General features: G+C 36.0%; 2 protein-coding genes across 2 annotated transcripts; both read right to left on the reverse strand.

The window, feature by feature from the left end:
- Positions 1–8,999: 8,999 nt before the first annotated feature.
- Positions 9,000–10,653, reverse strand: LOC128218407 (collagen alpha-2(VIII) chain-like). The gene is made up of 2 exons (XM_052926073.1): positions 10,348–10,653; positions 9,000–9,896 (listed from the first exon to the last, which is right to left on the reverse strand). Exons 1-2 carry the CDS (start codon positions 10,604–10,606, stop codon positions 9,478–9,480), a joined length of 678 nt encoding a protein of 225 aa, XP_052782033.1. The 5' UTR covers positions 10,607–10,653; the 3' UTR covers positions 9,000–9,477.
- Positions 10,654–20,708: 10,055 nt separating this feature from the next.
- Positions 20,709–21,682, reverse strand: LOC128216041 (uncharacterized). Its single transcript, XM_052922634.1, has 2 exons — positions 21,316–21,682; positions 20,709–21,127 (listed from the first exon to the last, which is right to left on the reverse strand). Exons 1-2 carry the CDS (start codon positions 21,680–21,682, stop codon positions 20,709–20,711), a joined length of 786 nt encoding a protein of 261 aa, XP_052778594.1.
- Between the last annotated feature and the right edge of the window lie 1,174 nt (positions 21,683–22,856).

Below are 22,856 nucleotides of genomic sequence, written 5' to 3' on the forward strand. Positions count from 1 at the left end.
ATTTTCGCAAACAGTGACCTTGACCCTCGGGGCCCCAAACACAACCAAATGGAAGTCCTCCATAAACTCTTCCTACATGTCAAGTTTGGTCACAATACGTCAACCCTAACTAAAGCTGTTTAAGTACCACACTGTTATCGATTCTTAGTAACAATGACATTGACCATAGGGGCTTCAAACGCTATCCAAAGAAAGGTCCCCATAAACTCTTCCTATATACCAAGTTTGGTCACAATATGTAAATTCTGACTTAAGTTATTCAGTACTAACCATTTTTTAGCAGCAGTTACTTTGACCTTGACCATAATTCTCGGCCTAAAAACACAATCTCATGAACGGTCTCCATAAACTCTTCATATAAACTGGTCGCACAATGTGAACCCTAACTTAGGTTATTCAATACGAACTATTTTTCATATAATAACAACAGTGTACTTGACCTTGTTCCTAAGGGGCTCAAACACAATCCCATAAAGTATTCCTATATACCAAGTTTGGTCACTATATGCCACACCAAGCTAAAATTATTTGATACTTACGGTGACTTTGACGTTGACGACCTACCAGCCCGTCCAAACAATGACGAAAGTCATTCTAATAACTTGTTTTCCCTTGATGAAAACCTGGTCAAGAAAATAAAATTTGCCTATCACAAGAAAAAAAGAAACATTAAAAACAATCAGTCAAGGGCAATTATAAAATTGCATTTAGGGTTAAATGGAGTTATGTAACCTAATTGTTAGATGGTCGTCAGTAATTTTGCAAATTTTAAGTATTATGTCAACTTAATGAAGGGTAAAAACGTTTTAATTAAAATCCCAACGTGCCCTTTAACTTTCACCTGCCCTCATACTTTAACCTAAGTCTTACGTCAATCAGGGGCCTTAACTTGTATTAAGGATAATATTCAGTTATGTAACCTTGTGCGATGGCCCTGAACAACTGTGTGAAGTTTTAACTGAATTGAATGAGGGTATAGAAGTTATCAATTAAAATCCCAACTTGTCCTAAAACTTTAACCTGCCCTAAAAGTTCAACCTGAGTTCCTTAGTCAATCAGGGGTCATAATCTGTATAAAGAGCAATATGGATTTATCTACTCTTATTGTGTGATGACCCTGAGAGATGACTACATAGCTCTGAGTAGTTTGCATTTAATCATTTTACAGCGTCTTTCGCAAGACTTCACAATTCGACTTCTATATAAACTTTGTGTTCCCTATATGTATATGCCATGTGCTTTGTCATCTGTGTGTTATAAATATTTTGATAGAATATGGTCATGCCATTTTACATTTAATGTACATCAAAAGTAATAAAGTTGGACTGCACAGACCACTAACACGGTAAGTTCTGACCTCGGCCTTAGAGCTCAGAGCACCAATGAACACGGTGGAGTTTTATAATTTTATGAAATCCGAATATAAACCAATCTGTGAGATCGATATAAAAACACACACACAAAATGTTGCCAAACAACCTCAATTGGACTGCATTGACTAACAAAAAAACCAACAAGTTTTACCTAGAGCGACAAGAGCACGAAATCACAAATTGACAAGTATATGACTGACACATTGGGCCAAAAGTGCTGTAATAAATGTTATATTTCGTTCATATTACTAAAACGTCCTCATTAGTTCTGTTTTTCTCCCACCTCAGATAAGTAGATCCATTAAATTAACCATGCTAGAAATTCTTATCTTGCCCACGGGCGAAGATAAAATGCCCGAATGGAACTTCTTTTAGTGGTCACTCATTGTACTTACCTCCCTTGTTGAAGACTGTCGTCTGTAGTGCATCATGGAAACCTTGTCTTGTGGCAATATTTAGAACGCTAGAACTAGGTTCCTTTCGGAAACCAGCCAGACCCGCCAATGCGTGCCTTGTTTAGCCCTTTGATTTTCAGAAGATACACTCAGACAATACGATTGTTCTGGCTTCTTCTCAATATGTAAAATGTATACTTTGTTAATATTGCTCTTTATTAAATTTGAATTCACTGTACATTTAATTTTGTTTATGAGCAGTTCTAATCCTTATAAATTATATGTTACTCTCTGAAATAGATACTGGTTGAACCAAATTGTCACAATTGCTAATAGCTTATGATTAAACAATTGGATGATCGATCTGTTTTATTTGATAAAGTTACTGTTTGGGAGCAACCATCAATAAACATGGTATTCATGGGTAAAGCAATATAATTTAATAAATTTATACAATCAATGGTATCATAAATTTTGTGTTTGGGAAATTTGTATACATTAAATGTATATGCGATGTTTCATTTTACTAATTTCAAAACTAATCCGCATAGAACCTGAAGGACGCGATTAAACCGTCGCAAGAATGGGCCCCTACCTCGTAACACCGTCAGTTTATATAGGAGAAAGGCTACGTGGAGGGATTGGTCGTGGACCCTTACTCCGAGAGAGACAAACACATCGTCAACAAACTTATTGTTAAGCTACTGGTATTTTAAAATTCTACATGGCATCCCTAGTTATGAATAAGCCTTTAATTAAACATATTACGAAACAAATATACTGACATTTTATTTGAGCTTTCGTCGACAGGTAAAGTAATCATTAATGCCGCTGACTTTTGCGTTAGAAACTCTTTTTCATAGAACGGAGTCACTCTACATTAAAAATGTTGCATACTGTTTACATTCCGAAATACATCAAATCCACAAACTCATTTTAAATCATTACTTTACATTTGTTTTGTCCTTTAAACAACTCAGATCTCGTCAAATATATCGAAAGTTCCGAGCAAGGCATCCAGCATGGTCACCTTCCAGCTTTCCATGAACAGCGTCGCCTGCAGCAACGTTGGCCTTTCTGTAGACTCAGTACCTTTCAGGCTAACATTGGAATCCAACGTGTGATCAACCAAGGTGGCTTGCTTATGACAATCTGATAATGCTGTGCATGTTTACGACATGCTGACATTTGAATAAAACTTTAAAAGGCTAGCTCAGCTTACCTTCAAGAATCTTACAATGTGGCCACTACATGTACAAATATTCTTAAAGCTAACTCTAGCGTACAACATCTGCCTAAGCTAGCTATCTGAGGATAATCATGTTCATTGAATTGTATAAAAAGCTAACGCTTGATCCGGTAAGGTCGAGCGGAGCTTAGAATGTTTTCATATTGACACTCTCTGTAAATAAGTCATTTTTGAGGTTCGACTCAAAAGCGCATATTTTAATGATATACATGCATGTTCTTCAATATTTAGGAATGGATTAGAAATCGCAACATCTATGTTCCAAACATGGTTACTTTACATATAGAAATACTTGTACGATTAAGATATGTTTCACCGAGTGATCACATAAAGAAATGTAATTTTTTGAGATCACGAGTGATGTTTAGACCACAAAATATCATCTGAGTCCATGCGGAGTTCAGCATCATACTCGAAAGTACGATATTCCAATGAAGATGAGTCTCTGAAACATACCTAGAATAATGTTTGATTTCCAAAAATAATAACAAGTAAGACTATGTAATATTTTGCGTATATCAACAGTTAAAAACATGCATAAAACACGGATATGAAAGGCAAAACTCATATAAACTCCGTGAAGTTCGGTTTTGACCTCATTGGTACTACGTTATTTCTTGCAACAAAATTGAGCAATGTTTCTGTTCGTGTAATGTTTACAAGACTTTAATTTAATCGGCGTTTATTGGAACATGTAGTGAGAAACCTAACGTCATTTTATGTTAACTTTTATCAAAGCAATGCGCGAACCAATATCTATAAAGAGCAGTGAAGTTAACTTAACTGCATTGAAAATAACAGCAGTACTTTTTTTGTAGTGTTCAACCTCTGATAAAACTAAAAATGCAAATACGCGACATATATATTGTCTTCGTTCATTGTATGAACTGACGTTAGTGTTATTAACCAGACACCCGAAATGTTGTACATTAATTAATTGTACATTAATTATAAATAAATAATGACGCCATCTTCTAAAGATGAATTCACCACAAAAGGCCATTTTTACCAACTTGTTTGTGTTATGTTCTGTGCTGTGTTTCAAAACATTTCATCATTGCACTGACAAGAACGATGCCCAATTAATTAAACGAGTTTTATTAATAACTCAGCCTCCAAAAGTCAATTCCTGATGAGAGTTTTATAAAAAGACAACTCTGCTGCTGCTGTTGCTGCCGCCACTGCCACCACAATAATCACAATCAATTGAAATCCATACGAAAACGAGCGTACAATGGCTCAATGTGCAATACGATATATTTCTTAAATTAAAGATGCATGGTGGCCCGTGGCCATTTTTCATTCCCGTTCGTTATGTGATTAGTTTTGTTTTTATGTGATCTTGAGTGTTAATTTCAAACAGTATGTCACCGACACATAAAACATTGTGTTATCACTATATATTTGAGATCGTAAATATACTATGCATTATAACTTTTGACATTACAGGAAAATGTGATTAAGATGAAAAAATACAATTTTGAGTGTCGTTATTTAAGACAGATATCAAAACCCACATATGTTAACTGTATATTACACTAAGTCACTGGTAAACGTTAGTAAGTAGGTAACACCAAATGATCAGAGCCTTGCCACAACACTTCACAATATGACACTGTTCGATTGCCTTTATGAAATTTACCCTCCCTGCATGTTCAATCCCTACTCCCTACGGGTATCCATTTACCCTGTGGAGCAAGGCCCCAGAGAAGGAACTTCTACGAGCAGAACCACTGAAGAACAGGTCGTCTGTACTTCCTGATCGACACTCTATCCACAGTCTCTCGTTCTGCAACAGAAGAACTACGGCGCTGGCCGTCTAACACACGCCAGCTTGACCGTAATACATGACAGCCTTTACAACAACGACGTCGTTCTCTTCCATGAAAGCGTAGTGCCAGCCTCTACCGCTATATAGACAGAAGTGTGCGGAGAAGAAGTAGACTCCGGAGATGGGCGCCGTGAAGATTACTGCCCCATTGTCGTACTCCTCCCCGATATTGAATAGAGGATTGCAGAACACGAGAACCTGGCCCATAGCCAGTGACTTGTCCACACTCGTGTGAGCGTTGAATGCCACAACAGTGTCTGAAACAGAAATATTATGTAAGATTGCTGAACATGAAGACTTGGCCGTTAGCCAGTGACTGATTTCTGCTCTGAAATGAAAATACATTTAAAAACCGTTAATCCTTAGTCGGGATCAGTTAAAAAATATTCGGTTAAACGATAATTCGAATTAAAATTTGGGCTACACGCTAACAGCATGTTGTATTTTGTTTAAGTGTTCGTTCAGTATACATATAAAGTGAAAAGTTGTTAAATAAATGACAAATAATTTGTTATTATACTTAAAGACGATGGTCTTCAACAAGGGAGGTAATTGTGTGAAGACAATTTAGAAGGAGTTCCATACTGGTACTTGTTTTATCTTTGCCCTTGGTCAAGCTAAGAATTTCCAGCACGGCAAATTTTTGAATGTATTTATCTACGGTGGAAGAATTCTTTTTCCAAACAATAAAATTCATAGCAGTAATATATAACTATAATAAATTAGATGATATCATCTTAAGAAACAATATTCTTTGATATACTTTTTTAAATCGATCCTTATCAAATATGGTCTTAATAACTTCAGCCAAGAGGTGATACATCCCAAGTGTTTAAAAAACAATGTTAAGCAATAGCTAAATGGTATATTTTTAAATGGGTGTCAAATATAGAAAATGCAAGTAACAGTATTTTTCATTGAATATTAAAAGAATAATTTGGCCTTGAACAAAATCTCAGTAAAATGCCAAACAAAATAATCCTTATTTATTAGATTCAGAACAAGAAATCACATGGTGCGTATTGGCGTAGAATAACACTAAATGAAAGAGAAGGTAATTATTGCAATAATAAAGCAGGTGACTAAAAAGAGTTTCTCAAAACCTTACTTTAAAGACACCCCAATAAATATATGTTTGAAAACAATATGAAATTGTGACCGAAACATAAATTCGATTTAGCGATAAATTCGGATAAACGGCGTTCTGATTAACGGTGTTTAAATGCAGCTGATTACAAAGAAATTTAATTAATTTTTAGTTTACACGAAATGTTGTCAGTAATATACGTCTGCATAGCGCCGACCGTCTGCTTCTTAGCGTCCATGTCACTCAGACCTGAAGTGACCTGGTCACGTGCCTGCTGCATCTCCTTGTGCATGGCCTCCACATTGAGCTCCATTCGCACCATTTTTTTCGAGCAGTTGCTCCACTAGGGAGAGCCACGACTGCGGCTCCACCGGAAGTGAGGCGGCTATCCAGACGCACGCGAACACAAGGATCGGCTTTGCTAGTTTGTAAGCCATGTTTTCACCATTTATGATACAGAGCGACTGCCGGTTACAACGTCTCTACCTGCCGATCTCTACCTGAGCATATAAGCTGAGGCCCGTACATATTAACATATACAGGAAATGCCGCATGGTTGTACGGAGTAGTACATAAGCCAAACATTTGTGATTCTGCTATTGAATCTTTGGCCCAATGTGACTGATAATGATACTTATGTGATCTGAAAAGAAACTATCATTTTAATGTCTTAAAATGGCTCCGAAAATATATAATTTTTGATATTCAAAAACGGCTTGATGCAGAAATTTTAATTCAACGTACCTGGCCTCTGCTCTTCGTGTGCGGTTATTTTGCTGATTTTGCCAGGAATCATGGCATTTAACAGAAGCAACCTTAGATAATTTATCTTTATTAATGATTCCAAACGACGAAAACAGTTTGTGCATTTTTGTAATCCATGTTATCACACATTATGCCTAGATATATTCTAGGTGTTTTGTACAAGGCTGAAATGGGTCTTGTGAATCTCTTCGCATATCACAATAGAACCACAAGAAACGCGTCTTCCATCAAATATAACAAGCTCTGCCTCCCACTGGTTGCTTGGGTTTCATCACTGTTATCATCAAAATAATTTAAGGATCTTTGTATTGCGTATATTTGATAGAGTGTCACAGACAGTGAAAAACAATTCAAAATTATACTGTGAGCAGAGTCTGTATTAACATTTATCAGCAAACGAAACCTATTTGTTTAGATACAAATATGTTGATACCATTTTGTTAGGATACAGGTAATTTACTAACACCCGGCAAAATTGCGGGAAAACAGAAAAACTTCAACAACTGCCTTAAAACGTGTCTTCACAGACACGAGACGTGATTGAAGTACTCTTGGGAATATTTTGAGACAATTTTACATTGTATTGTGTTCAATATTACGACATAGATATTCTGCAATTATTTATGCATTAAATTGCCCCGCTCACGTTAACGTTCGTTGCTATGGTGATAATTACTAGCGTCTTATTTTTAATTTTGTTATGTTGTTTCTAAAAATGAACAAAATGTATGTAAAGCTATGTATGTTTAAAGAATTGTGTATCAATATTAAAAGTTGAGAATGTTATGTCACTGGTCCCAAAACTTTCGAACACCCCTCGTATCGCATTGTTGTTGTCATTTTATCATCGTTGGCATATGTTCGAAGAAAAAAATTCTCAAAGTATAGTTAAAATAACGTCCTTATGAAAACGAGCTCATGTTTTTCTAGAAACGCCCGCGAAACCTTCTTATTTATGTATAAATTTTGGAAAAGGCAGTATAATTCAGTCAGAGTCGATCCTTTGGACCCTTTCTTTATACAACGCATAAATAAAATACATCTGGGTTGCATATAATAATGTTTAGCTTTTACTAAACTGTATCATATGTGGGGCTCGAACAACTGACAGCCGGAATACTTGCTTGACACGTTTCCAATAGAGATATCTGTTCTTGTGTCCTAAGCTTTACCTTCCTTTTAAAACCAATGTGATCAAAAGAAGCATTATTTACTGAGATTTTTGTGATTGTTAGGACGAGCGATATCTGAGTATCGATCAAGGCGTCCAGTATGGTCTCCTTCCAGCGTCCCATGAACAGCGTCGCCTACAGCAACGGCGGCCTTTCCGTGGAATTAAACGTGTGACCAACCAGAGTGGCTGGCTAATGGCAATCTGATAATATTGTGCATGTTTAAAACATGGTGACATAGGAGTTAAACTAGTTAAAGGATATCACAGCCTACCTAAGTTTCGAGAATCTTACAATGTGACAACTAGATGAACAGTTCTTCTTAAAGCTAAAGCTCGCGTACAGCATCTGACTCAACTAGCTAACTCATATTCATTGTATTCTATAACAAGTTAACGCTTGACAGTACGGTCGAACGGAGCTTAGAATCCTATCATATTATCACTCTGTAAATAAATATGTTTTGTGGTTCGAAACATGAACTGCTATGATATACAAGCATGTTCTTCAATATTTAGGAATGGATTAGAAATCTCAACATCTGTGTTCCAAAAATGGATACTTTGCATATAGAGATACTTGTAAGATTGAGGTATGTTTCACCGAGCGACCACAAGAAGAAATGTTGTTTGTTTGTGATTGAGAGTGATTATCTGTATCTTACACCGAATTGCTCAAGAGAAAACTCCTTTTAACTCCGTGAAGTCTGTTTTGACCTCATTGGAACTACGTTTTTTTCTTGCACCTAAATTGAGCAATGTTTCTGTTTATGTTATGTTTTCAAGACGTCAATTCAATTGGTGTTTATTGGAACATTGCATGAGAAACCTTACGTCATGTCGTCATTTTACGTAACGTTTAGTTAAGCAATGCGGGAGCCAATATATATAAAGAGCAGTAAAAATAACAGCAGTAAAACAATATGATGTTTCATTTGTATTATTCAATCTCTTATCAAATCAAGAATGTTGATGCAAATAAGCGAGACACATAACGTATTCGTTCATTGTAAGAACTGAGGTCCCAGTAATAAACAAGAAAACCGAAGTGTTGTAAATACACTATAACAAACCAACAGTATTTTGTATGAACACCGAAAGACTCGGAGAAGTTGTACAATTCACTCATTATTCTGTAAATATTTTATTCGAAATCAGTACAAAAGCGAGCGTACAATGGCTAAATGTGCAATTCGATATATTTCTTAGTTATTTAAAGTTAAACATGTATCCGTTCCAATTCATGATTTCTTTTTATATGAGCTGTTGTAGTGTATGTTATCTTTAATGGTGATTTCAAACAGTATACCGCCGACATGTAACACATTGGGTTATCACTTTATCTTTGAGATGGTAAATAAACTATGCATTATAGCTTTTAACACGTGAATGTGATTAAGATTAATAAATACAAACTTTGAGTGTCGTTATTTAAGACAGATATCAAAACACCTATAAGTTAACTGTACATTACACTTAGTCACTGGTAAACGTAAGTAGGTAGGTACTACCAAATGATCAGAGCCTTGCTACAACACTTCAACATACGATACTGTTCGTTTTCCTATATCATATTCACCATCTCTGCATGTGCAATCCCTACTCCCTACGGGTAATCATTCACCCTGTGGAGCAAGGCCCCAGAGAAGGAACTTTTACGATAAGAATTACTGAAGAACAGGTCGTCTGTACTTCCTGATCGACACTCTATCCACAGTCTCTCGTTTTGCAGCAGGAGAACAACGGCGCTCGCCGTTTCACACACGTACTCTTGGCCGTCATACTTGACACCCTTTACAACAACGACGTCGTTTTCTTTCATGAAAGCGTAGTACCAATGCCTAGCTAAATAAAGACAGAAGTGTGCGGAGAAAAAGTAGACCCCGGAGACGGGCGCCGTGAAGATTCCTGCCCCACTATCGTATGCCTTCCCGATGTTGAACAGAGGATTGCTGAACACGAGAACCTGACCCGTAGCAAGTGATTTGTCCACAATCGTGTGAGCGTTGAACGCCACAACATTGTCTGAAACAGAAATGTAATGCTAGATTGCTGTATGTGGACCTGGGTCAAAGATTACAGTCTCAAGTCTGATTTCAGACACAGACGCAGAGAAGCACTTTTATTTAATTACAAAGACTCATTTTTATTTCATTCGTTTGGTTCTGAAAGCATAATGGGAATAGTCGTACAATTTCAATAGTTATAATATTTAGCAAATTTTACCAACAATATTCAAATAAAAGGAAAGGAAAATTACAATGAAATGAAGATTTGCAGTTTTGTCATTTGATTTTGAACTGAGACTTGCCACTGTACATAGCCCCATTTCGGATAGGAAATATGATTCAATCGATGACAATTTCCCATATCAGGGAGTTTTATTGACAAAGATGTTCTGGAATAAAACAACAACATATCAACTGAAAATTTTAAACTTAACACAACAAAAATAGTTGAAGTTTGTAAGGGATACCTGATTTGTTGTCAGAAAAATACGTCTGCAGAGCCCCGACCGTCTGCTTCATAGCGTCTACGTCCTTAAGACCAGAAGTAACCTGGTCAAGCGCCTGTGTAATCTCCTTATGCATGGCCTCCACGTTGAGCTCCATTCGCACCATTTTTTCAAGCAGTTGCTCCACTAGGGACAGCCACGACTGCGGCTCAACCGGAAGTGTGGCGGTCAGACAGACGCCCACCAATACGGGGAATAAGTTTGTAAACTGGTAAGCCATGTGTTCTCTTGTAAAACTTTAGAGCTTCTATAACCAGCTTTTCTCAGATTCCGTATCTGCGCAAATGGACTGAGGCCCGTAATAATTCACGGTAAAGAAATTTAAAGTGCTGCACAAATATTTGCAATACGAGGTAAAATTTTTATTCAAATTTAAAAAAGATGATACATTCCAGATTTGTTTTCCGAAGACGGGTAAACAAAACTACTTAATAATTTCAAATAATATGGCGAATACATGGTGACTCAATGAACTATGCATTTACTTCCGGTCAGTTAAAGTCGAATCCTTTTGGGATTTCATGACACTGTTAATGATGACGCTATCTACAACAAAAACAACCATTGTTTCATGATTGTAGATTAAGTTCCTCTATTTTATGCTTTACATTATTACATCTGTTTAAATTGTTCACTCAGTCGAAATTTACAGTCTCTACGTCGGGGCCTCTTGTTCGATTTTGCTTGCTGGTTTTGCCGTGTTCGTTAAGTTGGAGGAATCTTTGCCAACTGAAGAAGGCAATTCTTTATTACGAATCAAAGGAATCTGAAAAGTTCTTGATGAATTTCAAATTGAATAACAAGCTTGTTGGTGAGATAAACTGCTTTCCATGTTGTATTCCGGATGTTTTTTTTTATAACACTATAGTTTTGTCGCAATTGCCATGACTAAAAAGTGATTCATCTTGATTGTAAATAGGTTTGCAGCTGCCGTGAGAAGGATAAATGCTAATTGTGCATGGAAGGCATAACATGAATCATAATCCTTACAGTACTGTTTTAAATCCATCATGTTTTCTATGAAACTCGTGAGAGAGAAAAAAACACAGAAATTAAGAATTATCCTCTATCTGTTTGTATTTTTTTTTATATTTTTATCATATATTTATAATTTATAAGCCCTGATGAGCTACAAGCGAAACCGGTCGGCGTATTACCGAAAAGAATACCAATGTGATGTTACTTTTTTATTATACATAATATATATATATTATTTTTTAACCATTAACTTCATTTTAGACCTACTATTTTAACACTTTTCTAACATGTTTTTTTTTTTTATCAACTTGATAGATATATAAAAACCGTAAAAATGGTAGCGTTCTTTAAAAGTTAGTGAATACCGTGTAAATAGTATTCTTAACGCTAACGAGTGTTTACCTTACGCTTTTAAATTTACGTGCAGTACTTCGGTACATTGCACATTGATAGTAACAGTATGGCAATAAATAAAACTGTTCTTTTATGAAAACAGAAGCGTAACATTTCAGGACGATTTTAGCTCCCTTCGGTATAAGCATGTTGTTACCTAATGTTACAATTATTTCGCTAAAAACGTTTTGAAACGCTAGCAATATGCTCAGACGTCATGCGCGAGCTGTTGGGTTGCCTATTTATGGACACTATCTTTAACCGTATACTGTCGACCTTCACTGACACGTTATATATTCAGTGTGTGTATACCACGTGCTAAATAACGTCATAAATGCTACGTCGGAAGGCAACATTTTGCTTGAAATATAGACTTAAATCAAAGATAACTTTTCGTCCACTACAATATTTTAATTTAAACAAAGGGCAGTCTATGCCGCTTAAAGAGCCCCGCCTTCGTTTATTTAGCGAAGTTTGATAAGGTGATAATAAGGTCAAACACTTTGACAAACCTGTTTCCAAAATAATGTTTTGATTGTGCTCCGTCAGACGACCGTATTGTAAAATGGTTTGTCGAAGTGTTCTAAGAAACTAAACTCTCAATCAAAAATTCTGGTAAAAGACCGAAGGCGGGGCTCCGTAAGCTGCGTAGACTGTGCTGTATTTCATTTCAAATGGTGAATAAATAGTGAAGTTACCTTTGTTTAAAGTCTTTATCCGAAGCAAATATTTCATTCCGACGTAGCATTTATGACGCAATTGATCACGTGATATACACATACTGACATTGCTTCGTATATTAAATTTAGTTGTGCGCGTTTCAGCTACAGCCATGTATAAAAAGTATGCATTAAGCCTTCTATGTTTCCACTATTGACAAATCTAACTAGTTTAATATTAATCTTGATGTTCACATTTTATCTAGCCTTAAACGTTGCCACTATTTCAAACTTGAGTTCGTCTTTGACAAAGACCAACGGCACACTACAAAATATATGTACATCAAAGTACAGGTATAGCATTAATGTTGCGCAGTGTTTAGTTATCAATTACAACCATAAATTATATTTTACTGAATTTCATAAAGAGTTGTTTCTGAATAAGTGATGATTTAATCTACACTTCACAATTTTACTACTCCAAGCGGATATGGAGTTTGCACGCGTTTAATCCAGTCAAGTTTTGCGGTGCATCTTGCTTTGAATTTAAAGGAATTATCTTCTTTATCTGTAAATGATATATGTCCTACTGGATGAATCGTTTATACTTCAAAACTATGTCCGGTCTTAAAAAATGAAGGAGTTATTATTCGTTTTGATCTTATAAACATGTTCTCTTAATTAGGCTTTCAATGGCCTCCTTGTCTGTCCTACATACTTTATTTCAGAAGTATCCACAATTAAAGTTAGGACATATATAATATTAGATGATTTTCAAGAGACTTTTTCCTTGAGTAAACAATTAAACGTTTTATTGTCTATGGAAGCGGTAATATGTGGGCTATTTTGAAGCAAAGAACAGCAGACACATTTCCCAGAATTGCACGAAGGACTTTTAGGTAACAAGCCACGCCGTAACTTTCGCACTGTTGATAGTTGTATTGGAGAGACTACCACTCTTTAATTCTTTAATGAGAAAGGTTTATTATTTGAAACTGTATTAGAACTTACTCGACAAGTATTAGCTATAGATGCAAATTCAATCTACGAATTTTTACTATAAATGTCCTTTTAAACAAATCAGAGAAATAATGTTGAACGTTAACGGAGCCTGCATACTAGGTATAGGTTTTTAGTTGCTATTCATTAATTTTGGTAAGAATAGCCACCTACTTTATAGAAACGTTGTAGAACATTGTTAAAAAACTATGTTAAGGATCACCGATAATCGACGTAACTATACATGCATAGACACATTAGGGTAGGGTCATGGAAAGATAAATGCAGTCTAAAAACTAATTAGTGATTACAAATACAGTCATATAAAGTGAATACATGAAATTAAAACTAAGTGACTAGAAAAATGTAATAAAACCTTAGTATATACAAGGTATTCAAAAAGGATACGACTATTTAAACTTAAAGCTACCGTTTTCAGTCTCTGTAAAACTGGAAATTATGAGAACATTATGAAATAATGAGAAAGTGCGGGGCGACTTTTTACAGCTTCCAATGAAAACAGTGAGGCTGCCGATTATTTCATCAAAATTAATAGTTTATGATCAGATATATGTCCTGGTTATTTGAGTCTAACAAAATCCCTCTTATTTTGTCAGTCATCGTACATTGCCAGCAAAAGAGAAGTCTCATTCAATCAGGCCTTAACGGCTCTTCGTCCAACAACGTGCTGTGCTTTGTTTTGTCCACACCAAAATGAGTCAAGGAACTTGTTTATAGTGTCACAGACAAAATTTGTGAAAGATACATTCTAAAGTATAGCACGGAAGGAGTTTGTGTTAACATTTTTAAACAAAATGAACACAAAAAAGAAGTAAACATCATTGGAAACCGAATTATTCATGCCATTTTGGTAGGTACAGGTTATCTAACGAAACCCAGCAAAACTGCAGAAACTCTAAGCAGTTGTTTTTTTTTCAGGGAAGGGGCTGATGTTTGTGGATTACCCACAAGCCGGTAACTTTCAATTCAACGTAAATTTACCCATAATAATGAGCCACTGTGCCAAAGAAGAAACAATCCCATGTGATCATGTCCTTTCGATTACACGAGGACAAAAATCACTACGTGCACTCTATGTATAAATTTAAAGCACCGTCACGCTGTGAAGAATGCCGATGTTGATGTTTGGACCAGGGGCCAGTTTCTCTAAAAAGTAAGAACAAAAAGCTCTTATTTTACATTTAACTTGATTATCTTAAAAAAAAAGTTTATAAGTCTTCAAACTATTCAAAATAAGAATAGAATACAAATTATAGCAAAATTAATACTGTGAGCTCAGCTTGTTATTGTTATCGGGATCAAGATTGTTCGAAAAAGTAGGACCTAGAGCCGTCCCTTCGCACCCTGAAGAAGCTCGTCTTCTTCATAATCTGCACCCTCTTCTATCCTCTTGGGACTTCGTCTCACATCCTCTTGGACTTCTCACCCACAATAATGCGCGTTTAGGGATCTTTTTTTAACATTTGGATATTCATTTTGTTCCCTAAACGCCACAAGTCACTTGAGCAGTACCAATGTAAAATATATTCTTCAACTATAACTCCACAATACTTAACACTTCACTGTTAAATTAAAACACAAATAGTACACTTTAATTATTTTAGTCAATACCTTTAATTTATTACACTTAAGTGTTTTATGAAACACAAATAATTAGTGTAATTTAGATCGACTTCTGTCAATAAAGCATTGCCATTTTGAAACCATTTAGCAGGTGCCCGTTATCTTTTCGCTCAATATACTTAGCGCTGGGATCTGTCAATCTTGGCTAAGAAAACAACAAGTGGGTTATGGACTCGTAGAGTCGCCAAATCAAAAATATATTTTTATATGGACTAATAACTGGCTAAGACATAGGTGAAAATATAACTATTGCGAAATGTTCAGACTCCGAAATATATCAAATTCACGAACTCGTTTTAATGAATTACTGTAAAACGTCCAATAATGTATGTTCTCCTGTATAGAATTCAGATACAACTTGTATCGTCGAATTTATCGAAAATGCCATTTAATGTCTAACATTCAAGTATTCGATGAATAGCGTACAACAGCAATGGCCTTTCAGTGGAATCAGTAACGTTCAGTGATAGTGTTCATAAAGCCTCTAAATCATTTATTTACTTAAGTGAAAGTTTTATTAATACGGTCCCAGGCTATTATCAACCAGACAGGTTGACAATCTGGTAGTGTTGTACATGTTTAAAACTTCATCAAAATTGGCTTGGTGCTGAGGTTTGTACGTAGGACAGTTGATTCGGGTGGTTCGTAGAATAATGACTTTATTTGATGCTCGATCACCAATAAAATGACATCATACATGTATATGTTTTCAAATCAATTTTATTTTATATGAATACCGAAAATCTCGGAGAAGTCGTACAATTTACTTCGTATTCAGTGCATTTTATTTAATGCATATACAAGCATGACTAAATTTTCAGTTCGATATATTCATTGCGTTGATTTAAACAATTGTGGCCATTCATGATTCTCCTTTTATATAACATTTGCTTTATATTATCTTAATTGTTCATTTTAAACATAATGACGAATTACACGACATTGTATTGAAACTGTGAGAGTATTACTTTTTACATATTTATTTTCTACGATAAGAATCACTTAAGAACAGGTCTGTCCTGTTTCCTGATAGACAATATATCCACAGTTTCTCGTTCTGCAGCAAAAAAACCACGGCACAATCAGCCGCCATGCACACAGAGTATTGTCCGTCAAACAGAGAACACTTTTTCACAACGACGTCATCCTCTTTCAAAAAAGCATAGAGCCAGGCTTTAGACTGATTATTGCAGAAGTGTGTTGAAAAGAATTAGACCCCGGAGTCGGGCGCCGTGAAGAGTCCTGCACCACTGACGAGAGAGAGAGAGAGAGAGAGAGAGAGAGAGAGAGAGAGAGAGAGAGAGAGAGAGAGAGAGAGAGAGAGAGAGAGAGAGAGAGAGTGTGTGTACTTTCCAGACTCTCACTTAAGACGAACATCTAAAATGGTAGGGCATCAACATTCTGATGATGTTGTCATTGTCTTATTCTCATCTAAAAGCTTACTTTGCATTAGTCTGACATCGTTCCAGGCAAGCTCCGGCTAATCGGATAATGTTGCCATTGTATTAAACTCTTCTAAATGATAACGTTATAGTAGTTGTCATCTGTTCATGCAGACAAACGTCGGGCAATCGAATAGTGTTAACATAATATTAAACTCTTCTTAAGATTATATTGCGAACGTATTATACGTCTGAATTTGACCATGCAAGTTAACTTGAATTGTTAAATTATTTACTTATTATGATTAGTTTTATAACCAGATCCTGTAGACCTGTTCAACAAACGTTCGACCACTGCTATTTTTTTGTGGACAACATAACAATCACATATTTCATATTTCATTGCAAGTGTTTACAAACTCAAATTAAAATAGTGCTGGTGTTTGCATTGTTTTCAAACATTATACGTTGCCACGTTTGACAAACTCGAATAAAATACGTGCATGTCTTGTTTGTGTGCAATTTATATTTTTTAAAATGCTTACATACATCAATTATTCCACCTTCATGGTATTTTATACAAATATATTGAATTCAAGTGGAAGTGTTATCTTTTTAATGAGATATGTTGGAAGTAAGAAGTTAAGTTATGAATAAGTAACTTATAATAGAATGTTCTGTTTGTAACTGTATAGTTTTAACGACATTAACGACTTTCCAGTGTCCTTCCATCGGACCAAATATTCATACAACTCATACGCATAAAATATATTTGAGTTTTATATAATTGAATTTAACTTGTGCAAAACAATGTATCGGCTGTGGAGCTCGAACCACAAGGAGCTTAATATTAGCTAGACAGGTTGCATACTGTCGGCTTGTAAACTTGATAATGTACACTCCTCAATAATGCAATGCCTTTAAAATCATCGGGATCAAAAGAAGCATTTTTAACTTTTCGATTGTTACAAAGGCAAGCGATGTCTAAGTATCAGGTCACCTTAAAACTATAATGTTATTAATTATGTGATTTCATATTAGCCTAGTTATTTGTCCGAGGTTAGCTTCATTTGCCTGAGCCCGATATCACCTAATTAATAAGTATTTTATTAATTAACTATTACCATTTTGGTTAAAAACATTCTTATAACTTACCTTTAGTTCACATTGAAGCCGTAATTATCCATTTTCCATTGATGGTGTCAGTCTGCTTTTCTAGACTTGACTTTGCTAATTTTGGCATGTATCCTTAAAGTGACATTGCACATATTTATGAATAAAGCACTGTACATTGTAAGGAAGCATGTCTTTTCGTCTTACTTTCGTAAATCGTTTGTTAAAACGTCAAATGTTTCACCTTCGTCGTCCATGTTGTTGGTGTATAAAATCATAATAGTAAAATCCACCAACGGGTTAAATACAACTGTAATATCAAACCGTACAAAGTGGTTCAATCATTCAATAGGTTCAAGTATTCCAAATAGAGTTATACGAAGCACAAAATTTTCATAACAGTCGGAAAACGGAAAACAAAATGGCTACCTTCAAAATATTTCCAGCATATTTCTCATATTAGGCGACTTTCGACAGCCAATGAAAATGGCTTATTTCTCAAATCCTATATTAGGCGAGTTTTGTAGCCAATAAAAACGGAGGAAACCCATATTAGGCGAGTTTTGTTGATATTGGCCGAGTTTGGTCGATATTGAGCGAGTTCTGGCATATATTGTCTTCAATTGTCTGGTATTGGTACAGCAATTGTCTCTGTATCACGTCAAATACGTAACAGTTGATTAATAACACGTCGTATAGACATGGTCCACCTGTTATATTTGATATAATTACCGGTTTGGAGTCACCCTCCACAAACATGTTAGATATGGGTAATGCAGAACAGTTCATACACTTCTAGCTTACATTTGGTTTGGATATTTTATTATTAACAGTATATGATATGTTTTATTTCTTAATTGCAAAACTAATCTCTATAGAAACTGACGAACGCGATTATAGGAGCCGGGCCCCTACTTGGTGAAACACCGACAGCTTATCGAGAAGAAAAGGCTACGTGGAGGGATTCGTCATGGACCCTTACTCCGAGAGTGACAAAAAACATAGGCATCAAACGGCACTACAGCAAATCCAGCCTTTCGATAAGACACTGGTATATTAAAATTTTACATAGCACCTCTTCTTATAAATAGCTCAAATAAAACGTTTTACTGAAAAAATACATTAACATTTTATATTGGCATTCGTCGACAGGTAAAAAAAATCGTTCATGCTAGTATTTTTCTTCCTTTATACAATTCAGACTTCGTCGAATATGTCGAAAGTTCCGGGCAAGGCGCCCAGCATGGTATCCTTTCAACGTTCCATAAACAGCGTCGCTTACAGCAACGTCGTTCTTTCCGTGGAATCCAACGTGTGCCCAACCAGTGCTAGTGGCGATCTGATATAAATGTGGTGCATGATTACAACTAAGTGACATCTAGGTTAAACTATTTAAAAGGCTAGTTCAGCCTACCTTCGAGAAGCTAACGCTATCGTACAACATCTGACTAAGCGAGCTAACTCGGGATGATCATGTTCATGTATTATATAACATGCTAACGCTTTATCCGGTATGGTTAAACGGAGCTTAGAAATTTACCATATTGGCACTCTCTGTAATTCTTTCGATTCGAAACATTTGCCCTGATTTCAATAATATATATGGATGTTCTTCAATATTTAGGAATGGATTAGAAATCTCAACATCTGTGTTTCAAACATGGATACTATACATATAAAAATACCTGTACGATTGAGATATGTTTCACACAAGTAAATGTTGTTTTTGTTTTATCTTACACCGAAGTTGAACAATGTTTCTGTTCCTGTAATGTTTACAAAAAGTCAATTCAATCGGCGTAAATTGGAACATTGCGTGAAAAACCATATGTCGTGTCATCATTTTGGTGACGATATTTCAAAACAGTTCAACCCACCATACTTAACGCATCGTTATGTTTAGTAAAGCAATACGGGAACCAATATCTATAAAAACTTAAAAAGCAGTAAAGATAACAAAACAGCAGTGAAAATAATATGATACTTCATTCGCACAATTCAATTTCTTATTAAATTGAGATTGTTAATGCAAATGAGCGACACATATATCGTCTTCGTGAATAATAAGAACTAACGTTCCTGTTATAAACGAGACACCCAAAAGGTTTCTGCTAGGCTTCTCAAATTATAAATGAAGAATGACACCACGTTCTAAAGAAGAATTCACAACAAGGGGACAAGCTGTTAAACATTTTGATCGACTTGTTTGTGTGTTATCAAACTACAAACTACCAAATAAATTTCAATTTCGTTTTAGGCGCCAATGATTTCTTGATCAGGTTCACATATTTAACATTATTTTTCTTATCTTCAACTTCACTGTGTACAATACATCAACGGAGGAGCACCGGAACACTCAGAAAAGTTGTACAATTCACTCATTTTTCTGTAAATATTTATTAGAAATCCACACATAAACGTGCGTGCATTGGCTAAATATGCAATTCGACATTTTTCTTTAAGCATGCATCTGTGGTCATTGATGATTCTCTTTTTGTTATATGACTTGATTTTTGCTTTATTTGATCTTTATTGTTGATTTAAAACAGTATGCCGCCGACACATAACACATTGGGTTTTCACTATATCTTTGATATCATAAAGATAATATGCATAATGACATTTTAACATTACACGTTAAAGCTGCACTATCACAGATAAACCGTTTTGACAACTTTTGTATATGTTTTTGTCTTGGAATGAGCCTAATTTTACGTAAATATCTGCAATCCAGTGATATATGACTGCTGACAAAAAATCAGATCGCAGACTTTCATATTTCTGTTCGAAAATTAATGTTTTATCGCTAAAAGCGTTACTAACGGTTTAAGAAAAATGCATAAAACATCAATTTTTGAACTTAAATATGAAAATCTGGTGCGTCCCAAGATAAAAAATAGTTGTTAAAACAGTAAATCTGTGAGAGTGCCGCTTTGATGTTATTCAGATGAATAAATACAAACTTTGAATGTGTTCACTTAAGACAAATATCAAAACACCTATAAGTTAACTGTACATTACACTTGGGCACTTGTAAACGTAAGTAGGTAGGTACTACCAGATGATCAGAGCCTTACTACAACACTTCAACATATGATACTGTTCGTTATCCTTTACGTAATCCACCCTCCCAGCATGTACAATACCCTACTTCCTATGGGTATCCATTCACTTTGTGGAGCAAGGCCCCAGAGAAGGAACTTTTACGATAAGAATTACTGAAGAACAGGTCGTCTGTACTTCCTGATCGACACTCTATCCACAGTCTCTCGTTCTGCAGCAGGAGAACAACGGCGCTCACCGTCTCACACACGTACTCTTGGGATTCATACTTGACACCCTTTACCACAACGACGTCGTTCTCTTTCATGAACGCGTAGTACCAATGCCTAGCTAAATAAAGACAGAAGTGTGCGGAGAAGAAGTAGACCCCAGAGAAGGGCGCCGTGAAGATTCCTGCCCCACTGTCGTACGCCTCCCCGATATTGAATAGAGGATTGCTGAACACGAGAACCTGGCCCGTAGCCAGTGACTTGTCCACAATCGTGTGAGCATTGAACGCAACAACAGTGTCTGAAACAGAAATATAATGCAAGATTACTGCACTCGGGGACCTGGCTTTTAGCCAGTGCCTTGTGCTTTGAACGCGAGGATCTCTTATAGAAAAGTTAATTTACATTTCAGGACTTTGTATTCGTACAGTTGTTTTGAAATTAAAATAATTTAAAACGAAATAAATTTAGTTTGGAAACGTGAAATACCTGATTTGTTTATGTTTTCAGTAAAATACGTCTGCAGAGCCCCGACCGTCTGCTTCATAGCATTCATGTCACTTAGACCGGAAGTGACCTGGTTACGCGCCTGCTGCATCTCCTTGTGCATGGCCTCCACATTAAGCTCCATGCGCACCATTTTCTCGAGCAGTTGCTCCACTAGGGAGAGCCACGACTGCGGCTCCACCGGAAGTGAGGCCGCCAGCCAGACGCCCGCAAACACAACGATCAGCTTTGCAAGTCTGTAAGCCATGTTTTCTCCTTTCAAGATACAGAGCGACTGCCGGTTATAAAGTTCCGAGTTGTCTTCCTGAGCACATAAGCTGAGGCCCATACATAGCAGGAAGTGCCGCATTTAAGAACTGAGTTGTACATGAGCCAAACATTTTAGCTCTTGAACAGGTCTTTTTTCAGCTTTAGACAAGTAAATGATAGCAATACTGACGTGATATACGCAGAGACCATCACTTTAATAAATTGTTCATTTAAGTTTGCTCCAAAAATATAAAAGCTTGATATTCAAAAACGACTCGATGCAGATATCAAAATGCAACGTACCGGGCCTCTTCTCTTCGTGTGCGGGTATTTTGCTTATTTTGCCAGGAATCTTTGCACATTAATTTGCCAATCTAGCTAAGGTAAATATTTTGTTAAAGTGTTGATTCCAAAGGATAAAAACAGTATGTGAAATTGTGCTCATCAATTTTATAACACATGCTCATGTGTTTATGACTAGATCTATCTCCTGGTTTTCTGAGTTTTAAAAAATCTCTCACATTTTGCCAGTCATCTCACATTAACAGCAAAAGAAACGTCTCATTCGATCAGACCTTAACGGCTCTGCATCCCACAACGTGCTTGGGTTAATGTCCCATCAAAATGAGTTAAGGAACTTTGTTTATAGTGTCACAGACAATAAAATACAATTCAAAAGTACAGCACGGTCAGCGTTTGTTTTTACATTTATAAACAAAATGAACACAAACAAAGAAACTAAACATTGGAAACCGAATTATTCATTGCTATTTTGGCTATTGGGCTTTCAAAAATGAATGTCGTGCCAGCGACATTGGACATTGGACATACAAAAGTGAAATTACAACAATTATAATAAACAAACTGCGGAAACTCTTGGCATGTGGTATTTTAAGGGAAAAGGCAGACGTTCGTAGATAACCCAAAAGCAGAAACCAATTTTCAGTTGATTTTTTTTCGGATTCGGGGCTGGCGTTCCTAGTTAACCCACAAGCTATAATCAATCTGCTGTATTCTTAAGGTTTTACCAACAAGGGTTAAAAACCTACCTACTGTAGGTTCAGGCGAGGCTAGCGATCCAAGTTTCCCGCAAGCAGTAACCGATTTGCCATAATTTTAGTGCGGGGCTAGAAGTTTTAGTTTAACCACCACTGCGATTTTTTTCATTTAAATCCCTCCGATAGTTTTGATGATTTCGTGCTGACAAACTTTGAGGTGACAAAATCCAATATGGCCACCAATATTTTGAATGCAATCGGAAAACTTTTTATGCA

The sequence above is a fragment of the Mya arenaria genome, chromosome 14 (assembly GCF_026914265.1).
Source record: "Mya arenaria isolate MELC-2E11 chromosome 14, ASM2691426v1".
Lineage (NCBI taxonomy): Eukaryota > Metazoa > Mollusca > Bivalvia > Myida > Myidae > Mya > Mya arenaria.

Bases quoted from the DNA above. Each gene is read 5' to 3' on its own strand.
- LOC128216041 (XM_052922634.1), bottom strand. From the start codon at position 21,682: ATGCGGCACTTCCTGCTATGTATGGGCCTCAGCTTATGTGCTCAGGAA. The intron at 21,128-21,315 runs GTATTTCACGTT...TTTCTGTTTCAG, and splicing joins TGAAAACATAAACAAATCAG to ACACTGTTGTTGCGTTCAAT.
- LOC128218407 (XM_052926073.1), bottom strand. From the start codon at position 10,606: ATGGCTTACCAGTTTACAAACTTATTCCCCGTATTGGTGGGCGTCTGT. The intron at 9,897-10,347 runs GTATCCCTTACA...TTTCTGTTTCAG, and splicing joins TTTTTCTGACAACAAATCAG to ACAATGTTGTGGCGTTCAAC.